Genomic DNA, 21,798 nt, shown 5'->3' with positions numbered 1-21,798 from the left:
GGATTCCTGGAGCACAGGGAATTCAGGATTCCCTGGGTACACGAAGTTCAGGATTCCAGGGGCACACGGAATTCGGGATTCCCAGAGCACACGGAATTCGGGATTCCCAGGGCACAGGAAATTCAGGATTCCCTGGGTACACGAAATTCAGGATTCCCGGGGCACACGGAATTCAGGATTCCCAAAGCACACCAAGTTCAGGATTCCCGGGGCACACGGAATTCAGGAATCCCAGGGCACACGAAGTTCAGGATTTCCAGTGCGCACAAAATTCAGGATTCCCGGGGCACAGGAAATTCAGGATTCCCAGAGCACACGGAATTCAGGATTCCCAGAGCACACAGAATTCAGGATTCCCGGGGCACAGGAAGTTCAGGATTCCCAGAGCACAGGAAATTCAGGATTCCCGGGGCACACGGAATTCCAGATTCCCGGGGCACACGGAATTCAGGATTCCTGGGGTACACCGAATTCAGGATTCCCAGAGCACAGGAAGTTCAGGATTCCCAGGGCACACGGAATTCAGGATTCCCAGAATTTCAGAAACAAGATTCAGGATTCAGAAACAGGATTCCCAGAATTTCCAGAACAAGAAATTCAAGATTCCGGGGGCACAGGAAATTCAGGATTCCCCGGGCACACGGAATTCAGGATTCCCAGAGCACAGGAAATTCAGGATTCCCGGGCCACACAAAATTCAGAATTCGCAGAGCACAAAAAGTTCAGGACTCCCGCGGCACACAGAATTCAGGATTCCCAGGGCACACGGAATTCAGGATTCCCGGGGCACACAAAGTTCAGGACTCCCAGAGCACACGAAGTTCAGGATTCCCAGGGCACACGGAATTCAGGATTCCCGGGGCACAGGAAATTCAGTACTCCCGGGACACACGAAGTTCAGGATTCCCAGAGCACACGGAATTCAGGATTCCCAGAGCACACAGAATTCAGGATTCCCAGGGCACAGGAAATTCAGGATTCCCGGGGCACAGGAAATTCAGGATTGCTGGGGCACACGGAATTCAGGATTGCCGGGGCACAGGAAGTTCAGGATTCCCGGGGCACAGGAAATTCAGGATTGCCGGGGCACAGGAAGTTCAGGATTCCTGGGGCACACAAAGTTCAGGATTCCCGGAGCACAGGAAATTCAGGTTTCCCGGGGCACAGGAAGTTCAGGATTCCCGGGGCACAGGAAGTTCAGGACTCCCGGGGCACAGGAGCGGACGGTGATCGGTCCCTCAGGGCTGAGCTCCAGCGGTGCCAGTGAATTCTCTCTGCAGTGACAGCCCGGCCGCCCTCCTCCCATGCCCAAAGCCACAGAGAGACGCTGCCCCCAACCCCTGCCCCCCATCCTCCCGCTGTCTCTGCTCCCCCCTCCCGGAGAAACTCCCAAAAACCAGAGGAGTTCCCCCTCCCCGCCTTCTCAGCCATCAGAGCCTCTCAGCAACGCAATGGGGAAAAAACCCCACAAGTAACAAGGAGAGAACAGAAAATCCCAACCCCCATCAGGGCGGGGGTGGCTGCGGTTTTTGGGGGTCCCAGCGACGCCCGGGGCGGGCTCAGTGCTCAGCACCCCCCGAACCACAGCCGGGTGTGAGAAACAAAGTTCACTCCTCGGAAATTGCCAGCGTTTAATGGGGGCTATAAAAGGACTTCAGCAAAAGAAGTCGCCTCTGACTTAACCCATCGTTCTCCAGAGCCGGTCCCGCGGCGGGGCTGCAAACACATTCCTGAGTCCGGACATTGCGCAAACATTCCCGGGAGGTTTGGATGCTCCGGGAGCTCCTGTTGGCTTTGAACCTCTGGCCTGTCTGCAGGACACTCTGTGGATTGGGTCCATGTATTTGATTTCTTCTCCTGGTTCCATCCTGTTGTCTCGCACCCCCTGATTGATTCATGAATTCTCCTCAGGTTTGTGTCGCTGCTGTCATCACCTGGAGAGGCCGGGTCCAGGTGTGAGAAACAAGGGAATTGTTTTACACCACTGAGTCAGTTACACAAAAGCATTTTAACATGTACAGTCCCTATTTCAATATTTATTATTTGTCTATTTAATTTTTTTAAAATATTTTAATGCCTGTGGTATATTGATTCATTACTTTTATTTATTATTTATTATTTTTACATGTAAAAATATGTTACTGCAGAAGTGACTGCGCGAGTTGGGATTTTCAACAACCAAATTGTGAAATTGCAGCTCTCAACCCTTCTGAAATCTTCCGGTGGAAAGGTTCCCAAACTCTCCCAGCAGCCTCGGTCACCACGGGAAAAGCCCCTGCATCATTTCAGAGAAAAGTCCCTTCCCCAGCAGCTTCCGTAATAACTCCCTTCCACTTTCGTTTCTGAGCTGCTTCTGTTTCAGGGCCTCATTCCAGCTCCGATTCCTCATTCTCTACAGCCTGAGAGGGAGGGTTTCGTTCAGCCGGCTCCGGCGCTGGCTCAGAGACAAACTGAGAGGGCGCTGGCCGCTTTCCTGGCTCTCTGTCTGAGCCCACTGTCACTGGCAAGCCCGTTTTCTCAAAAGAAAAGTCTCTTTTGGGGACAGCCGAATCCTTTTGTCGAATTCCCAGTTTTTGCAAATTGTCCACCAAAGATTTTAAACCCTCTTCGATAGCAGTATTGTTCACAATAACATCTCCTTCCTTATCCTTTTCACTTACAGCAGGTTTAGTTTCTAAATTACTGTCACCGACAGTTTCTTCACTCCGAGTGCAACTGTGCTGTGTCTGACAGCCCAATCCCCAGAGAGGTTTTTCACTCCCATTACAGCTTTGTCCTGTGCTCTGCAGCCCAATCCCCAGAGAGGTTTTTCACTCCGATTACAGCTTTGTCCTGTGTCCTGCACACCAATCCCCAGAGAGGTTTTTCACTCCCATTACAGCTGCCCTGTGCTCTGCAGCCCAATCCCCAGAGAGGTTTTTCACTCCCATTACAGCTGTGCTGTGTCCTGCACACCAATCCCCAGAGAGGTTTTTTATTCCGATTACAGCTTTGTCCTGTGCTCTGCACACCAATCCCCAGAGAGGTTTTTCGCTCCCATTACAGCTTTGCCCTGTGTCTGACAGCCCAGAGAGGTTTTTCACTCCCATTACAGCTTTGTCCTGTGTCTGACAGCCCAATCCCCAGAGAGGTTTTTCGCTCCCATTACAGCTTTGCCCTGTGTCTGACAGCCCGGCCCCCCCAAGGGGCAGCAGCTTCCTCATTCCCGCTCGGAGCTGGAGGAGCTCTCGGCCCAACGCTCGATTCTGAGCTCAGGGGCCCTGGGCTGCCTGCGGGGATATCTGAGGCGGCAGGAAACAGCTGCTGAGCTGAAGTTGCTGGGAATGCCTGAGGCTGTTCTGACTCGGAGGCAAGGGCTGCACGAGCCCCAGCAGCAGCAGCAGCTGCTTTCCTCTCTGCCTTTAGGGCTTGCAGCACCTCTATGCTAATTTCCCACAAAGCAGCAGATTTAGGCGCCTCTTTGGCCTCACTCCGGCCAGATGCAACAGAGTCCCACACCATCCGCCCCACAGCTTCCCACGCTGAAATCTCAAAGGCGACCGCTGCTCCTGCTGTGAGATCGCGGTGCCAAGCCCAATAGTCCCTTCCCGCTGGAAGCATCGCACTTTTGTTCTCTCTTGGAGAGGATGTGTTGGAGGAGTTTCTGAACACCTTCCCTTCCATGTCCAGACCCCATCTCCTGCCCGGCCGCTCACCTTGATCAGGGTGAGATTCAAGTCGTTTACGATTGGGGCTCCAGGACCCTTTCCCTCTCCCCAGGGCAGTGAGGAGACTTTAGAGCGGTTTCTCCGCTCCTCGAGGGTTGGCTCCGATGCCCTGCGCAGCAGCCGAATCGCCGACCTCGAGTCCCTTTCGTGCTACGACCTTGGGCCTGCCCGCGTTCCCCACCAGAAACGCGGGGCGCGGAGGTTCAGGGCCATCACCCCGTGACCACCAGGATCCAGTGGAGCCAAATTTCTCATCCCTAAAAGGACCTTATTGATCACAAATCCCCGCTGTCCGCGCGTCTCTGGCTAACACACGATTGGTCAATCCCAGCTGTTCATGCGTCTAAGTTAGAATGCTGATGGGATCTCCTGATTTTTCGTGTCTTGCTGTGGTCGTCTGGCCCACCCGTGGCTCACTTTTTTCTCACTTTCCCAAGCCTGCTGAGTCCTGATTGTTCTTCTTCTTGTCTCTCTTTCCAGGCTACGCCGACCCCATTTCTGACCACGTCCATTATTCATTGCTGGTGCCCGTTGTCCATTGGTCCCAGCAGGCTGGATTGTGCATCGGCTGAGTGCGGCCATCGTCCGGCAAGAACTCCTCTGTCTGCAAAAGACTCCCAACATGGATCAGTGAAAATTCCCAGAAAATTCCCCAGATTCGTCTCAAATCCCATGTGGGGAGGGGACAGGTGACAGCAGTGATGTCCCTGATGCTGTCATGGCCCTCAATGATGTCACAGCGGTGACATCACTGACCCCGCAGCAGCCTCAGGATGTCCTCGATTGCTTTTTGGCACCGCTCGGCCACCGTGCGGCCATCGGAGCCACCAGGGCCCCCAGAGCCGTCAGGGCCCTTTGTGAGGAGCCTGCAGATGTCCCCAAGTGTCCCCAGCAGGTGACGCGTGGCCAGGCGGGCGCTGGCCTCCCACAGCCGCTCAGCCTCGGCCACCGTGGCCACCGAGGCCTCGGGGACACCAGGGGACGCCTCCTTTGTCCCCTGCAGGGTGGCCTCGATGGCCTCGAGCGGGTGCCACCTCTCAAAGACGAAACACCCGGCTCTTGGACACGCGGCCGCCACCAAGCGCTCCAGCGGCCCCAGGGCCACCGGCCAGCGCTGTCCCCTCCTGGTGGCCGCCTCCTCCTCTCTGGCTGCCTCTTCCTCCTCTCTGGCAGCCTCTTCCTCCTCTCTGGCTGCCTCCGCCTCCTCTTCCTCCTCCTCTGTGGCTGCCTCCTCCTCCTCTTCTCTGGCAGCCTCTTCCTCCTCTCTGGCTGCCTCTTCCTCCTCTCTGGCAGCCTCTTCCTCCTCTCTGGCAGCCTCCTCCTCTTCTCTGGCAGCCTCTTCTTCCTCACTGGCTGCCTCCTCCTCCTCCTCACTGGCTGCCTCCTCCTCCTCTTCCTCCTCCTCTGTGGCTGCCTCCTCCTCCTCTTCTCTGGCTGCCTCCTCCTCCTCTTCCTCCTCCTCTCTGGCTGCCTCCTCCTCCTCTTCCTCCTCCTCTCTGGCTGCCTCTTCCTCCTCTTCTCTGGCAGCCTCTTCCTCCTCTCTGGCAGCCTCTTCTTCCTCTCTGGCTGCCTCTTCCTCCTCCTCACTGGCAGCCTCTTCCCTGGCAGCCTCTTCCTCCTCTCTGGCTGCCTCCTCCTCCTCTTCCTCCTCCTCTGTGGCTGCCTCCTCCTCCTCTTTGGCTGCCTCTTCCTCCTCACTGGCTGCCTCTTCCTCCTGCTCCTCCTCCTCAGTGCCCAGTACCCGGGCTTTGAGCACGGTCCCGGCCGAGGCCACCTCCTCCCTGTCCAGGGCCACCGGTGGCTGCTGGGCCATGGCCGCCGTGTTGTCCCCACCGTGTCCCTGCGGGTGGCCTCACCCTGCAGGTCCCCAGCCCGGGCGGTGGCCTTGGTGGTGGCCTCGGTGGTGGCCTCGGTGGTGGCCTCAGTGGTGGCCTCGGTGGTGGCCTCAGTGGTGGCCTCATCCTCACTGGCCTCATCCCCACGGGCCCCGCAGAGCTCGGAGGTGCCCCGGGCCAGCTGGTACCGGCTCTGGGCCAGCACCTGCCAGGCCCAGGCTGAGGCTCCCACCTTGGCCCAGCTGGCCCAGGGTGGGCCTGAGGGTGGCCAGGGCCTGGCGCAGGGAGGGGACATTGCCCTGGAGGGGACAAAGGAGGCGTCCCCTGATGTCCCCGAGGCCTCGGTGGCCGCGGTGGCCAAGGCTGAGCGGCTGTGGGAGGCCGGCGCCCGCCTGTTCAAGCGTCACCTGCTGGGGACACTTGGGGACATCCACGACCTCCTCTTGAGTCCCTATGATGGTCGCGGTGGCCCTGGCAGCCGCGCGGTGGCCGAGCGGTGCCAAAAAGCCATCGAGGCCATCCCAAGGCTGCTTCAGGACAGTGACGTCACTGCTGCGACGTCATCACGGCAGTGACATCATTGGGGACATCGCTGCTGTCACCAGTGCCCTCCCCGTGCAGTCTTTGAGGCAGATTTGGGGAATTTCCTGGGAATTTTCAATGATACTGTCCCAAATCCTGCTGGGAATCACTGGGGTGACGTCACTGGGGACACTCAGGGGGGACACTCGGGGACAGGGGTGAATGAGTCCCCTCAAGAGCGTCCAGCTTTCCACTGCACAGCAGAGCCAGGCCAGGAATTGCAGTTTTATAATTGGCTTCTGCAATTCTGCATTGGCTTCTGCAATTCTGCCTTGCCTTTTGCACTTTTGTGTTGCATTTTGCACTTTTGTGTTGCATTTTGCACATTGTTATTGATCACCAGCGATTTGGCACGGTATCTGATACTGATATTGGTTATCGATGATTCCTTGTAGCTGCTGGTTGGTGCAATACAATCTCTCCGTTCACGTGTGCACCGTGCAGCCTATTAATTAATTAAGGATCTTGTCAGATTCTTAATTAATTAATTAAAGATCTGGCAGCTCTTGTCCTCTGGGAACCAGGGCTGCCTGTTCTGTGCCAAAGCCCAGGTGATATCCAGGTGGGAGTGCTCAGCTCCTCCCCCTGGGCGGGGCATCTCCCAATGGCTGATGTGGTTCTGAGTCATGATTGGTCCCTGATTGCCCATCAAACGGAAATGGCCGCTGGTGGGAGTCATCTCTGAGTCATGGGCAAGGCATTGATGGGCCCATTAAAAGGACATAAGGAAGATACAATGCACTATCACCCTGATTTTTTAAGTTTTTCTCAGCCTTCTGATGTTTACATTCTTGTTAGGAACTTTCTCACACACTTTATGTAAATAACTTTTTGTTTTGCATTCTTTTGAGGAGGAGGAGGAGAAATTTGATGGACTGCTGGATTGCCCGGTGCCATTGGAGAGGCAGCACTGTCACCCTCCAATCCACCGTGACTTCCAGAAATCTATAAACGTTGGAGTCGGAAATTAAAAGTGCTCTTTTTTAGTCAGAAATTAAAAGTGTTCTTTTTTAGTCGGAAATTAAAAGTGTTCTTTTTTACCTTGGGAGCGTTATCATCGTGTTATTTCCCGTCCCGTAGCAACATCTGGCGGCCGCCATGCGTGGAACAGCCATGGGTGAGGTCCAATGGTTTAACTCCCCCTCCTTGTTTTGGCGCGGTGACTCTGAGCCCTTTGGCACTTCGGCTGCCGCTCTTGTGATAATGGCAAATCCCGGGGGGTTCATGGAGGAGTCTCTGGTTTTGGGCCTCTGGAAGGGTCTCCTGGAGCGGAAACGGGTTTCCGTTTCCTGGAGTGATTTTGAGAGATTGTTTCTGTGGGCCAGAGAGCGAGGGGGTTTTTTCCAACCCTGCAGAGCCATTCCCTAGGGAGGCGTGGCCTCTCCTGGGAGGCCAAGCTCTTTTTGATGATTGCACGATGGACGTGGGATCACTGCTGGTGCAGTGGAAAACGTTTCACGCGATTTGGTGCAGGTCTGGGTTTTGTGGCTCTCGGCGTTCCCAGGGGGACCCTTCTGTCTCAGATGTGGATGAGGGCGTGTAAGAGCCTAAATGAGAGATGCGGGACTCCAGGCGGCTCTACAAAATGCAGTTTATTACATCCAAGGTGTCACAGCTGCCCAGGGTCATGGCCGACAGAGGCTGCACCTACAGCTGTCAGCTCCAGCTGCGGGCAGGCCTGGACACCCGCATCCCTCACTCAGGCTCTTACTAATGGGGGTGCCCCACATTGGGCGCCACCGTAAGAGCGGAAATGAGGGACGTGGGACTCCCCATGTGCCTCTTCAAAGTGCAGTTCATGGTTTCCAAGGTGTCACAGCTGCCCAGGGTCATGGCCGACAGAGCTGTGCCCACATCTGTCAGCTCCAGCTGCAGGCAGCCCTGGAGTTCCACATCCCTCACTCAGGCTCTCAGTAATGGTGCCGCACGTTGGGCGCCACCGTAAGAGCCTGAATGAGGGATGTGGGATTCCATGTGCCTCTTCAAAGTGCAGTTCATTCCATCCAAGATGTTACAACTGCCCTGGGGTCATGGGTGACAGAGCTGTGCCCACAGCTGTCAGCTCCAGCTGCAGGCAGGCCTGGAGACCCGCATCCCTCACTCAGGCTCTCACTAACAGTGCCCCGTGTTGGGCGCCACCGTAAGAGCGGAAATGAGGGACGTGGGACTCCCCATGTGGCTCTTCAAAGTGCAGTTCATTGTTTCCAAGGTGTCACAGCTGCCCAGGGTCATGGGTGACAGAGCTGTGCCCACAGCTGTCAGCTCCAGCTGCAGGCAGCCCTGGCGTTCCACATCCCTCACTCAGACTCTGACTAACGGTGCCTCACGTTGGGCGCCACCGTAAGAGCCTGAATGAGGGATGTGGGATTCCATGTGCCTCTTCAAAGTGCAGTTTATTACATCCAAGAGGTTACAGCATTCCAGGGTTGTGGGCGACCGGAACCCACAGCTGTGTGCCCACAGCTGTCAGCTCCTGCTGCAGGCAGCCCTGGAGTTCCACATCCCTCACTCAGGGTCTGACTAACAGTGCCCCACGTTGGGCGCCACCGTAAGAGCCTGAATGAGGGATGTGGGATTCCATGTGGCTCTTCAAAGTGCAGTTCATTACATCCAAGGTGTCACAGCTGCCCAGGGTCATGGGTGACAGAGGCTGTGCCCACAGCTGTCAGCTCCAGCTGCGGGCAGGCCTGCAGACCCGCATCCCTCACTCAGGCTCTCACTAACAGTGCCCCGTGTTGGGCGCCACCATAAGAGCGGAAATGAGGGACGTGGGACTCCCCATGTGGCTCTTCAAAGTGCAGTTCATTGTTTCCAAGGTGTCACAGCTGCCCAGGGTCATGGGTGACAGAGCTGTGCCCACATCTGTCAGCTCCAGCTGCAGGCAGCCCTGGAGTTCCACATCCCTCACTCAGACTGTTACTAATGGTGGCGCCTCACGTTGGGCACCACTGTAAGAGCAGAAATGAGGGATGTGGGATTCCAGGCAGCTCTTCACAATGCAGTTTATTCCATCCAAGGTGTTACAGCAGTCCAGGGTCATGGCCGACAGAGCTGTGCCCACATCTGTCAGCTCCAGCTGCAGGCAGCCCTGCAGACCCGCATCCCTCACTCAGGCTCCCACAGGACCCCTTCTCTCTGGACAGAAATCCTGTCCTTGACCCCAGTTTCTGTCACGATCCCTGGGGCAGGTGGGGTTGTGATGGTTCAGTTTCCAGACCCCAGACGTGCAAAAGGCAAACAGCAGGGGCTCTCGGTTTAATCGCAAACCCCGGGCACCGCAGGGGATATTCCTGTGTCTGCTCCGGGGTGCCCTGGCCCCCAGGGCAGCACTGACTCTGACCCTCATGCGTGGAGGAATTTTCCCAGACTTCAGGATAGACCGGAACCCACAAAAGTGTGAAATAGGTTATAGAGAGCGGTGCAGGTGCATCACTGGGTGAGAAATTGAGGTTTTGGGATTTTTAGTGTGTTGTGGATGGCAGCAAGATGGAGGGCACAGGGTGTTGTCCTGGGTTTCTTCTTTGTGCTGCTTCTTCCCTCTTCTCCATGGGTTTGGGAGGCGTTTTGTAATTGGGCAGAGAATTCCCCGTTGGGGGCTCTGTGGGATCAGTGATTGGGTTAAAAGGGGAAATAACCCAGGTGTCAGCTCTCAGTTGGACACTTTAGTCTCAAAGGGCCTTGTGACGAGAGACTGTCGCCATTTTGTGCCTGGTCAATGACAGGCTGCGGATTGTAACGAAGATAAGAAGATAAGATAAGAAGATAAGATAAGAAATCATGAACACCGGACCCCAAACATGAGTTACCACCTCCAGTGCCTCCAGGCCACACCCACGCCCTTCCCATTGGCCACCGCCCCCTGGGCCCCGCCCATTTTCCCGCACATCATTCATTTCCCTCCAGACCCGACTCCTTTCCCACGCGTCATTCATTCATTCCCCTCCAGGCCCCGCCCCTCTCTCACACTTCATTCATTTCCCTCCAGGCCCCGCCCCTTTCCACACCCCATTCATTGCCCGCCCCTTCCTGCACTCCCAGGCCACTCCCCTCCTTTTCCTATTGGCCGCCAGTCCCTGGGCCCCACCCATTTTCCCCACACATCATTAATGTCCCCCAGACCACGCCCCTTTCTCCACACATCACTCATTCATTTCCCTCCAGGCCCCGCCCTTTTCCACACCCCATTCATTGCCCACCCCTTCCTGAACTCACAGACCACGCCCCTCCTCTCCCCATTGGCTGCCCCGCGGGGCCCCGCCCCACTGTGGGCGTGGCTACAAGTCTGATCGGCGTTGATTGACAGGCTCTGGGGGTGGAGCCAGCCTGGCCCCACAGGGAGGGGGAGGGGTGTCCCAGGGAAGAGGGGGAGGGGGAGGGGTCACAACGACCCTCCAGGTGTTGGTCCCCACCCCTTCAGGCCCCGCCCCTCCCAATTCCCAGTTCCGCCTTCTGGCCCCACCCCCTCCCGAAGCCCCACCCCAAATGAGCTTTGGCCACACCCTCTGTTTGATTTTTATCAATGGAAACCAAAAATCGTCACAAATTGTCCCAAAATTACAATGTCCCGAGGGGGGCGGGGCACGGACACACCTGTGGGGGCATGGACACACCTGTGACGTCACAGGGGAGGGGCCAGGTGGGATTTTGGGGGTCCCAGGTGGGGTCTGGGGTGTCCAGGTGTTCCTGGGTGGATCCAGGGGTTTTTTTGGGGGTCCCAGGTGGATTTTGGGGTGTCCAGGTGAGACTGGGGGGTCCCAGGTATATTTTGAGTGAGTCCGGGTGAGTTTTTGGGGTGTCCCAGGTGTTCCTGGGTGTGTCCAGGTTGTTTTTGGATGGTGCAGGTGAGTTTGGGGTGTCCCAGGTGTTTTTGGGGTGTCCCAGGTGTTCCTGAGGGCTCCAGGTGTGCTCAGGAGGCATCCAGGTGTTCCTGGGAGGGTTTCAGGTGTCCCTGGGGCAGTTCCAGGTGTTCCTGGGTGGGTCCAGGTGGGTTTTGGGGTGTCCCAGGTGTCCCTGTGGCGTTTCCAGGTGTTTTTGGGGGTGTCCCAGGTGTTTTTTGGAGGGTTCCAGGTATTTTGGGGGTGTCCCAGGTGTCCTTGAGGGAGGTTCAGGTGTCCCTGTGGCATTTCCAGGTGTTTTTGGGGGTGTCCCCAGAGCAGTTCCAGGGGTTCCTCTGTGGATCCAGGTGTTTTTGGGGTTCCAGGTGTTTTTGGGGTTCCAGGTGTTTTTGGGGTTCCAGGTGTGAGGGTTCCAGGTGCCCAGGTGTGGGTGGGACCCGGTTATCCAGGTGTGTCGTCACCTGGTTATGACATCACCCACCCATCCAGGTGTGACGTCACCAGCTCACCTAGGGATGACGTCACCTGCCCAGGTGTGACATCACCTCTCCACCACCCCCACCAGGTGTGACGTCACCTGGTTATGACATCACCCACCCACCCACCCAGGTGTGATGTCACCAGCTCACCTGGCCATGACGTCACCTGCCCACACCCCCCCTCCTGCCCTGGTGTGACGTGACCCCGCCTGGTGTGACATCACCCAGGTGTGTGACCGCCAGGCTCACCTGGGTGTGACATCACCGGCGTACCCAGCTGTCCCCGCCCCCCTCACCTGTCCAGCCCACCAGGTGTGATGTCACCAACCCCACCAGGTGTGACATCACCTGCCCCCAGGTGTGACTTCACCTGTCCAGGTGTGCCAGGTGTCCCTCAGGTGTCCCTCAGGTGTCACCCAGGTGTCCCTCAGGGGTCACTCAGGTGTCACAGGTGTCACTCAGGTGTGCCAAGTGTGACAGTATCTGTACCCAGGTGTCGCTCAGGTGTGCCAGGTGTGACCATACCTGTACCCAGGTGTCGCTCAGGTGTGCCAAGTGTCACTCAGGTGTCACTCAGGTGTGCCAGGTGTGACCATACCTGTACCCAGGTGTCGCTCAGGTGTCACAGGTGTGACAGTATCTGTGCCAGGTGTGACTGTACCTATGCCCAGGTGTCAGTCAGGTGTATCGGATGTCACAGGTGTGACAGTATCTGTATTCAGGTGTCACTCAGGTGTCACAGGGCTCACTCAGGTGTGCCAGGTGTGACAGAATCTGTACCCAGGTGTGACAGGTGTGACATTATCTGTGTCCAGGTGTCACTCAGGTGTCACAGGTGTCCCCGCACAGGTGCCCCAGTGCCTGACGAAGCTGTCCCTCCACATGAAGGACCTGTCGCAGGTATGGCAGGTGTCACTCAGGTGTCACAGGTGTGCCACTCAGGTGTGCCAGGTGTCACTCAGGTGTGGCAGGTGTCACAGGTGTCACTCAGGTATCACAGGTGTGTCACTCAGGTGTGTCACTCAGGTGTCACAGGTGTGGCAGGTGTCACAGGTGTGTCACTCGTGTCACAGGTGTGTCACTCAGGTGTCACAGGTGTGTAACATGTCACAGGTGTGTCACTCAGGTGTCGCAGGTGTGTCACTCAGGTGTCACAGGTGTGTCACTCAGGTGTCCCAGGTGCGTCACATGTCCCAGGTGCGTCACTCAGGTGTGCCAGGTGTCCCCGCACAGGCGCCCCGGTGCCTGACGAAGCTGTCCCTCCACATGAAGGACCTGTCGCAGGTGTGTCAGCTGTCACAGGTGTCACTCAGGTGTGCCAGGTGTCACTCAGGTGTCACTCAGGTGTCGCAGGTGTGTCACATGTCCCAGGTGCGTCACTCAGGTGTCGCGGGTGTGTCAGGTGTCACAGGTGTGTCACTCAGGTGTCGCAGGTGTGTCATTCAGGTGTGGCAGGTGTCCCCGCACAGGTGCCCCAGTGTCACGAAGCTGTCCCTCCACATGAAGGACCTGTCACAGGTATGGCAGGTGTCACATGTATGTCACTCAGGTGTCGCAGGTGTATCACTCAGGTGTCCCAGATGTGTCACTCAGGTGTCGCAGGTGTCACTCAGGTGTCACAGGTGTCACTCAGGTGTGGCAGGTGTCCCCGCACAGGCGCCCCGGTGCCTGACGAAGCTGTCCCTCCACATGAAGGACCTGTGGCAGGTGTGGCAGGTGTCACTCAGGTGTGTCACTCAGGTGTCACAGGTGTGTCACTCACATGTCCCAGGTGTGTCACATGTCCCAGGTGTGTCACTCAGGTGTGGCAGGTGTCACTCAGGTGTCACTCAGGTGTGGCAGGTGTCACTCAGGTGTCCCAGGTGTGTCACTCAGGTGTGGCAGGTGTCCCTGCACAGGCGCCCCGGTGCCTGACGAAGCTGTCCCTCCACATGAAGGACCTGTGGCAGGTGTGGCAGGTGTCACAGGTGTGTCACTCAGGTGTGTCACATGTCCCAGGTGTGTCACTCAGGTGTGGCAGGTGTCCCAGGTGTGTCACTCAGGTGTTGCAGGTGTCACTCAGGTGTCACTCAGGTGTCCCAGGTGTGTCACATGTCCCAGGTGCGTCACTCAGGTGTGTCACATGTCCCAGGTGTGTCACTCAGGTGTTGCAGGTGTCACTCAGGTGTCCCAGGTGTGTCACTCAGGTGTGCCAGGTGTCCCCGCACAGGCGCCCCGGTGCCTGACGAAGCTGTCCCTCCACATGAAGGACCTGTGGCAGGTGTGGCAGGTGTCACAGGTGTGTCACTCAGGTGTCACAGGTGTGTCACTCACATGTCCCAGGTGTGTCACTCAGGTGTGGCAGGTGTCACTCAGGTGTCACTCAGGTGTCCCAGGTGTGTCACATGTCCCAGGTGTGTCACTCAGGTGTCACAGGTGTGTCACTCAGGTGTGGCAGGTGTCACAGGTGTGTCAGCTGTCACAGGTGTGTCACTCAGGTGTCCCAGGTGTGTCACTCAGGTGTGGCAGGTGTCCCCGCACAGGCGCCCCGGTGCCTGACGAAGCTGTCCCTCCACATGAAGGACCTGTGGCAGGTGTGGCAGGTGTAGGGCCGCAGCCCCGTGTGCGTTTTCATGTGCTCCGTCAGGTGATGTTTCATCTTGAAGCGCTTGCGGCACAGGGCGCAGGTGAAGGGCCGCAGCCCCAGGTGCATGTTCACGTGCCGCTGCCGCATGCTGCGGTGCGAGAACGCCTTCCCGCAGTGGCACACGAACACCTGCCCGGCCTTGCCCGCCTTCCCCGCGCTCACCTGGCGCCCAGGTAACGCCGGGGCGGGGCCGGGGGCGGGGCCGGGGGCGGGGCCGGCCCGGGCCGCTCTGCGGGCGGCGCCGGGGGCGGCGATCCGGGCGCTTCTGGGCGGGATTCCCGCGGTTCCCTCTGGAATTCCGGCGATTCCGTCCCGAATTCTGCCGGTTCTGCCCAAAATTCCCGCGGTTCCCTCTGGAATTCTGCCCGTTCTGCCCAAAATTCCCGCGGTTCCCTCTGGAATTCCGGCGGTTCCGTCCCGAATTCTGCCGGTTCTGCCCAAAATTCCCGCAGTTCCCTCTGGAATTCTGCCCGTTCTGCCCAAAATTCCCGCGTTTTCCTGTGGAATTCCAGCGGTTCCATCCCGAATTCTGCCGGTTCTGCCCAAAATTCCCGCGTTTTCCTGTGGAATTCCGGCGGTTCCATCCCGAATTCTGCCGGTTCTACCCGAAATTCCCTCGTTTTCCTGCGGAATTCTGCCCGTTCTGCTCGAAATTCCCACATTTTCCTCCGGAATTCCGGCGGTTCCGTCCCGAATTCTGCCCGTTCTGCCCAAAATTCCCGCATTTTCCTCCGGAATTCTGCCCGTTCTGATCGAAATTCCCGCGTTTTCCTCTGGAATTCCCGCGGTTCCGTCCCGAATTCTGCCGGTCCTGCTCAAGATTCCCGAATTCTCCTGCGAAATTCCCGAGCTTCTGTGCGGAATTCCGTGCGGGATTCCTTTCATTCCCGTTGAAATTTCTTCCTTTTCGCGCGGAATTTCGCCGGTCCCGGTCAAAATTCCCTCGGTTCCGTGCCGGATTCTGCCCGTTCTCTGCGAGATTTTGTGCGGGATTCCTTTGATTCCGGTGAAAATTTCCTCGTTCTCGAGCGGAATTCCGCTGGTTCTGTGCGAAATTCCCGCGGTTCCCTCCCGAATTCTGCCGGTTTTGGTCAAAATTCCCGAATTTTCCTGCGAAATTCCCAAAGTTCTGTGCGAAATTCCTCCGATTCCGGTTAAAATTCTTTCATTTTCGTGCGGAATTTCGCCGGTTCCCATCAAAATTCCCACGGTTCCGTCCCGAATTCTGGCGGTTCTGCTCAAAATTCCCGAACTTTCGTGCGGAATTCGGCTGATTCCAGTTAAAATTCCCTCGTTCTCATGCAAAATTCCAGCGGTTCCAGTTAAAATTCCCTCGTTCTCGTGCGAAATTACGATTCCGGTCAAAATTTCCTCGTTTTCGTGCAAAATTCTGCCGGTTCTGTGCAAAATTCCTTCGTTTTCACGCAAAATTCTGCCGGTTCTGTGCACGATTCCCTCGGTTCCGTGCAGAATTCCCTCGTTTCTTTGTGACATTCCAGCGTTTCCGAGCAAAATTTCCTCATTTCCGAGCGAAATCCCCTCATTTCCGTGCGGAATTCCGTGGATCCCCTCGCTGCCCCTGGAGGCCCGGCTCCTCCCGGATCCCATTCCCGAATTTTCCCGGCTATTCCCAAACCCCATTCCCGAATTTCCCCGGAACCCCATTCCCAGAATTTCCTGGTTCCTCCCGGATCCCATTCCCGAATTTTCCCAGCCATTCCCGGTTCCCATTCCCGATTTTTCCCGGGACCCCATCCCCAAATTTTCCCGTGACCCCATTCCCGATTTTTCCCGCGATCCCATTCCCGAATTTTCCCGGGACCCCATTCCCGAATTTTCCCTCCCCTCCCCGCCATTCCCGCCCGCAATTCCCGAATTTTCCTCCCCTGCCGGGGGCTCCTCCTCATCCTCCTCGCAGGTGAGCACCAGGTCCTGCTGCAGCCAGCGCCGCTTGACCAAAACGCGGCGGTTTTGGGCCAAAACGGGGCCGGGATCCGGGAACGGCCCCTCGGGAATGGGATCCGGGGGGAACGGACCTTCCTCGCTCCCCTCCTCCTCCTCCTCCTCCTCCTCCTCCTGTCCCCTCCCCGTGTCCCCTGCCCTGTCCCCATGTCCCCCTCCCGTGTCCCCTGCCCGCGTCCCCTCCCACGCCCCCTCCCCTGTCCCCATGTCCCCTGCCCACGTCCCCTCCCATGTCCCCGTGTCCCCCTCCCCTGTCCCTGCCCGTGTCCCCTCCCATGTCCCCGTGTCCCCCTCCCCTGTCCCTGCCCGTGTCCCCTCCCATGTCCCCGTGTCCCCTCTGCTCTCCCCGTGTCCCCTCCCCGTGTCCCCTCCCCTGGCCCCATGCTCCCATCCCCTGTCCCCGTCCCCTGTCCCGTGTCCCCCTCCCCGTGTCCCCTCCCGTGTCCCCATGTCCCCGTGTCCCCATGCCCTGTCCCCTCCCCTGTCCTTGTCCCTGTCCCCCTCCCCTGTCCCGTGTCCCCCTCCCTGTGTCCCCTCCCGTGTCCCCATGTCCCCATGTCCCCATCTCCTGTCCTTGTCCCCTCCCCTGGCCCTGTCCCCATGTCCCCATGCCCTGTCCCTGTCCCGTGTCCCCTCTCCATGTCCCCTCCCCGTGTCCCCTCCCCTGCCCCTGTCCCCCTCCCCTGTCCCGCGTCCCTGTGTCCCCTCCTGTGTCTCCATGTCCCCATGTCCCCTCCCGTGTCCCTGTGTCCCCTCCTGTGTCCCCATGTCCCCGTGTCCCCTCCCGTGTCCCTGTCCCTGTGTCCCTCCGTCCCCTGTCCCCGTGTCCCCCTCCCCTGTCCCGTGTCCCCGTCCCTGTGTCCCTCCGTCCCCTGTCCCCGTGTCCCCTCTCCTCTCCCCGTGTCCCTGTCCCTGTGTCCCTCCGTCCCCTGTCCCCGTGTCCCCCTCCCCTGTCCCGTGTCCCCGTCCCTGTGTCCCTCCATCCCCTGTCCCCGTGTCCCCTCTCCTCTCCCCGTGTCCCCGTCCCTGTGTCCCCTCCCACGCCCCCTCCCCTGTCCCCATGTCCCCTCCCCACGTGCGCGATGACGATGACGATAATGACGATAATGACGATAATGACGATGATGACGATGACGCCGACGCCGATGCCGAAGGCTCGCGCAGCAGCTCGGCGCACTTGTCCACGATGTGCCACATCTGCAGCGCGCTGCCCACGGTCAGCAGCCCCAGCAGCTCGGCGCGGCACAGCGAGAGCCGCCCGGTGTAGGCGCAGCCCAGGACGCCCGCGAAGGCCGCGGGGTCCATGGCGCCGGGCAGCTCGATGGAGTCCAGGTTCTTCAGCAGCAGCTGGTCGTGGAAGAAGGGCGAGGACGCGGCCAGGACGGCGCGGTGTGCGCGGAACTCGCGGCCCTGGACGCGGATGGAGACGTCGCAGAGCTTCCCCTCCAGGCGCTGCCGGTTGAGGCCCGAGAGCAGCGCCCGAGGCACCTGCGGGAACTCCACCTGCAGCAGCGGGGACGCGGGGGAGGAGGAGGAGGAGGAGGAGGAGGAGGAGGAAGGAGCGGGGGGAGGGGGGGAGCAGGGCCGGGGCATGGCGGAGGAGAGGGGGAGGGGCTGGGGGGAGGGGGAGGGGTCAGGCATTGGTTCCGTGCCCGGCTCCAGGTTCTGACACAAACGCTCCCAATTCGGGGCCGAAGCTCCTGGGTGCTGTGATAAAATCACCCAGTTCCGGCCCAAATCCCACTAATTCCAACCAAAATCCCATCAATTCCGGCCCAAATCCCACTAATTCCAACCAAAATCCCATCAATTCCGGCCCGAATCCCACTAATTCCAACCAAAATCCCATCAATTCCGGCCCGAATCCCACTAATTCCAACCAAAATCCCATCAATTCCGGCCCGAATCCCACTAATTCCAACCAAAATCCCATCAATTCCGGCCCGAATCCATCAATCTCAACCAAAATCCCATCAATTCCAGCTCCAATCCCATTAATTCCAACCAAAATCCCATCAATTCCGGCCCGAATCCCACTAATTCCAACCAAAATCCCATTAATTCCAGCTCCAATCCCACTAATTCCAACCAAAATCCCATTAATTCCAGCTCAAAACCCATTAATTCCAAACAAAATCCCATTAATTACAGCTCAAATCCCTTTAATTCCAACCAAAATCCCTTTAATTCCAGCTCGAATCCCTTTAATTCCAACCAAAATCCCTTTAATTACAGCTCAAATCCCTTTAATTCCAGCTCAAATCCATTAATCTCAACCAAAATCCCATTAATTCCAGCTCAAAACCCATTAATTCCAACCAAAATCCCATTAATCTCAACCAAAATCCCATTAATCTCAACCAAAATCCCATTAATTCCAGCTCAAATCCCTTTAATTCCGACCAAAATCCCATTAATTCCAGCTCAAATCCATTAATCTCAACCAAAATCCCATTAATTCTGGCCCAAATTCCGGCTCAAATCCCATTAATTCCAACCAAAATCCCATTAATTCCAGCTCAAAACCCATTAATTCCAGCCCAAATCCCTTTAATTCCAGCTCAAATCCATCAATCTCAACCACAATCCCCCTGATTTTGTATCAGATCCCTTAATTCCGACCCAAATCCAATTAATTCCAGCTCAAACCCCATTAATTCAGCAATCAAATCCAATTAATTCCAACAAAAACCTCATCATTCCAACACAAATCCCTTAATTCTACCCCGAATCCCTTAATTCCGACCAAAATCCCACCGATTCTGTATCAAATCCCATTAATTCCAGCCAAAATCCCACTGATTTCAAACAAAATCCCACTCACTTCCTACCAAATCCCCCAATTCTGGCTCAAAGCTCGTTGGCTCTGCGATAAAATCCCAAAATTCCGACCCAAATCCCATAAATTCCGACCCAAATCCCGTGAATTCCAACCCAAATCCCATTAATTCCGGCTCCAATCCCTTAATTCTGTTTCAAATCCCCCAATTCTGGTTTGAAGCTCATTAAATCCGTGATAAAACCCCCAAATTCCGGCTCCAACCCCATTAATTCCAGCCAAAACCCCACCAATTTCAACCAAAATCCCACAAATTTTTGTATCAGATCCCTTAACTCCGACCCAAATCCCACTAATTCCAGCTCAAATCCCATTAATTCTGACCCAAATCCCCCAATTCTGGCTCAAAGCTCGTTGGTTCTGTGATGAAATCCCATTAATTCCGCCTCCAATCCCATTAATTCCAACCAAAATCCCATTAATTCCAACCAAAATCCCATTAATTCCAACCGAAATCTCACTACTTCCAACCCCAATCCCTTAATTCTACCCCAAATCCTTTAATTCCATCTCCAATCCCATTAATTCCAACCAAAATCCCACTAATTCCAGCTCCAATCCCACTAATTTCAACCAAAATCCCACTAATTCTGCCTCCAATCCCATTAATTCCAACCAAAATCCCATTAATTCCAACCAAAATCTCATTACTTCCAACCCCAATCCCTTAATTCCAACGCCAAATCCTTTAATTCCATCTCCAATCCCATTAATTCCAACCAAAATCCCATTAATTCCAACGCCAAATCCCATTAATTCTACTCCAAATCCCTGAATTCTGGTTTAAATCCTTTAATTCTGATTAAAATCCCACCCATTTTGTATCGAATCCCATTAATTCCAACCGAAAATCCCTAATTTTGCCCCAAATCCCATTAATTCCGACCCAAATCCCACTAATTCCAACCGAAAATTCCTAATTTTGCCCCAAATCCCATTAATTCCGGCCCAAATCCCATTAATTCATTGTAATCCCAATCCCCCAAATTTGGCCCAAATCCTTCAATTCTGCCCTAAATCCCATTAAATTCCGCCTCAAATTCCCAAAATTCTGCCCCAAACCCCTTAATTCCGACCAAAATCCCAATAATTTGACCCAAATCCCATAAATTTGGCCCAAATCCCAATAATTCTCCCTCAAGTCCCCAAATTCTGACCAAAATCTCCATCCCAAACCCCTGAAATTTTGCCTCAAATTCCTTCAAATCTTCCCGGATTTGTTAATTCCCACCCAAATTCCCTTAAATCCCCCCCAAATTTCAATTTTTGGTCCTAAATTTTGCCTAAATCCCGGAAAATTCCAATAAATCCTCCAAATCCTGACTGAAATCCCATAAAATTTAAAAAAAAATAAATCCTTTAATCCTGACCCAAATCCCCCAAAATTCCCATAAAATCCCAGGAAATTCTCACCCCAAAATCCCAAAATCTCCCCCAAATTTTCCCCCAAATCCCCCAAAATTCCTCCCCGGAATCCCTCAAGGATGCCCCAAATCCCCCCAAAATCCCCTCAGGACCCCCCAAAACCCCCCAGAGCCCCCCAAAATTCCCCCAAATTTCCCCCAAACCGCAAAATTTCCCCAAATCCCCCAAATCCTCCCCAAAATCCCCTCAGGACCCCCCAAAAAATCTCTCCAAATCCCCCAAAATCCCCCAAATCCTCCCCAAAATCCCCTCAGGACCCCCCAAAACCCCCCAGAGCCCCCCAAAATCCCCCAAATTTCCCCCAAACCCCAAAATCTCCCGAAATCTTCTCCAGGACCCCCCCAAATTTTCCCCCCAGATTCCCCCCAAAATTCCCCCAAATCCCCCCCAGGTCCCCCTAAAACCGAGCCCAGACCCCAAAAAATTCCCCAAATTCCCCCTCAGGACCCCCCAAAATCCCCCAAATCCTCCCCAGGACCCCCCAAAATCCCCCAAATTCCCCCCAAATTCCCCCCAGGACCCCCCAAAATCCCTCAAGGATCCCCCAAATCTTCCCCAAATTCCCCCTCGGACCCTCTCAGGACCCCCCCAAAATCCCCCCCAGGACCCCCCAAAATCTCCCAAATCCCCCCCAGGTGCCCCAAACCCGAGCCCAGACCCCACAAAATCCCCCCAAATCCCCCTCAGGACCCCCCAAAATCCCCCAAATTCTCCCTAAAATCCCTCCCCAGATCCCCCCCCAGGTGCCCCAAAACCGAACCCAAATTCCCCCCAGGACCCCCCAAAATCCCCCCAAGATCCCCCCTGGGACCCCCCAAATCCGAACCCAAACCCCTCAAAATCCCCCCAGGACCCCCCAAAATCCCCCAAATTCCTCATGGACCCCTCAACCCCCCCCCCCCAGGACCCCCAAAATTCCCCCAATTCCCACCAAAATCCCCCAAATTCGACCCCCCCAGACCTCAGGATGCCTCAAATCCTCCCAAACCCCCCCAAATTCCCCCCAAATCCCTCATGGACCCCTCAAACCCCCCCCAGGTGCCCCCAAAACCCCCTCCGGACCCCCCAAAATCCCCCCAAGCCCCCCCAGGATCCTCCGGGACCCCCCAAATCCCTCTCAGACCCCCCCAAATCTCCCCTCAATCCCCCCCTTTGCCACCCGGGACCCCCAAATTCCACCCATGACTCCCAAAATCCCCCCAAGATTCTCCCAAAATCCCTCCCAGAACCCCCAAATCCACCCCAAATCCCCCCAGACCTCCCCCAAAAATCCCTCCCAGACCTCCCAAATCCCCCCCAAATCCACCCCAGACCCCCCAAATCCCCCCAAATCCATTCCAGACCCCCCAAATCCCTCCCAAATCCACCCCAGACCCCCCAAATCCCCCCCAAATCCATCCCAGACCCCCCGAATCCATCCCAGACCCCCCGAATCCCTCCCAAATCCCCCAAAAATCCCTCCAGGACCCCCCAAATCCCCCAAAAATCCCTCCAGGACCCCCCAAATT

The 21,798-nt window shown here is 56.3% G+C and overlaps 1 protein-coding gene across 1 annotated transcript; it reads right to left on the bottom strand.

The window, feature by feature from the left end:
- Positions 1 to 10,624: 10,624 nt before the first annotated feature.
- LOC136569833 (zinc finger and BTB domain-containing protein 22-like) lies at positions 10,625 to 17,619 on the bottom strand. Its single transcript, XM_066570193.1, has 2 exons — positions 17,102 to 17,619; positions 10,625 to 16,165 (listed from the first exon to the last, which is right to left on the bottom strand). The coding sequence occupies exons 1-2, from the start codon at positions 17,617 to 17,619 to the stop codon at positions 13,930 to 13,932; spliced, it is 2,754 nt and encodes a 917-aa protein (XP_066426290.1). The 3' UTR covers positions 10,625 to 13,929.
- Between the last annotated feature and the right edge of the window lie 4,179 nt (positions 17,620 to 21,798).

This window comes from Molothrus aeneus, unplaced genomic scaffold (assembly GCF_037042795.1).
Source record: "Molothrus aeneus isolate 106 unplaced genomic scaffold, BPBGC_Maene_1.0 scaffold_265, whole genome shotgun sequence".
Classification (NCBI taxonomy): domain Eukaryota; kingdom Metazoa; phylum Chordata; class Aves; order Passeriformes; family Icteridae; genus Molothrus; species Molothrus aeneus.
Note: the sequence above shows the minus strand (reverse complement) of the source record. Positions and strands in the feature narration are given on the sequence as shown.

What these genes read in the sequence shown, in the direction of transcription:
- LOC136569833 (XM_066570193.1), bottom strand. Translation starts at nt 17,619, where the DNA reads ATGCCCCGGCCCTGCTCCCCCCCTCCCCCCGCTCCTTCCTCCTCCTCC. An exon ending in TCGTCATCGTCATCGCGCAC is followed by an intron (nt 16,166 to 17,101) that starts GTGGGGAGGGGA and finishes ACATGGGGACAG; the next exon opens with GGCAGGGGACACGGGGAGGG.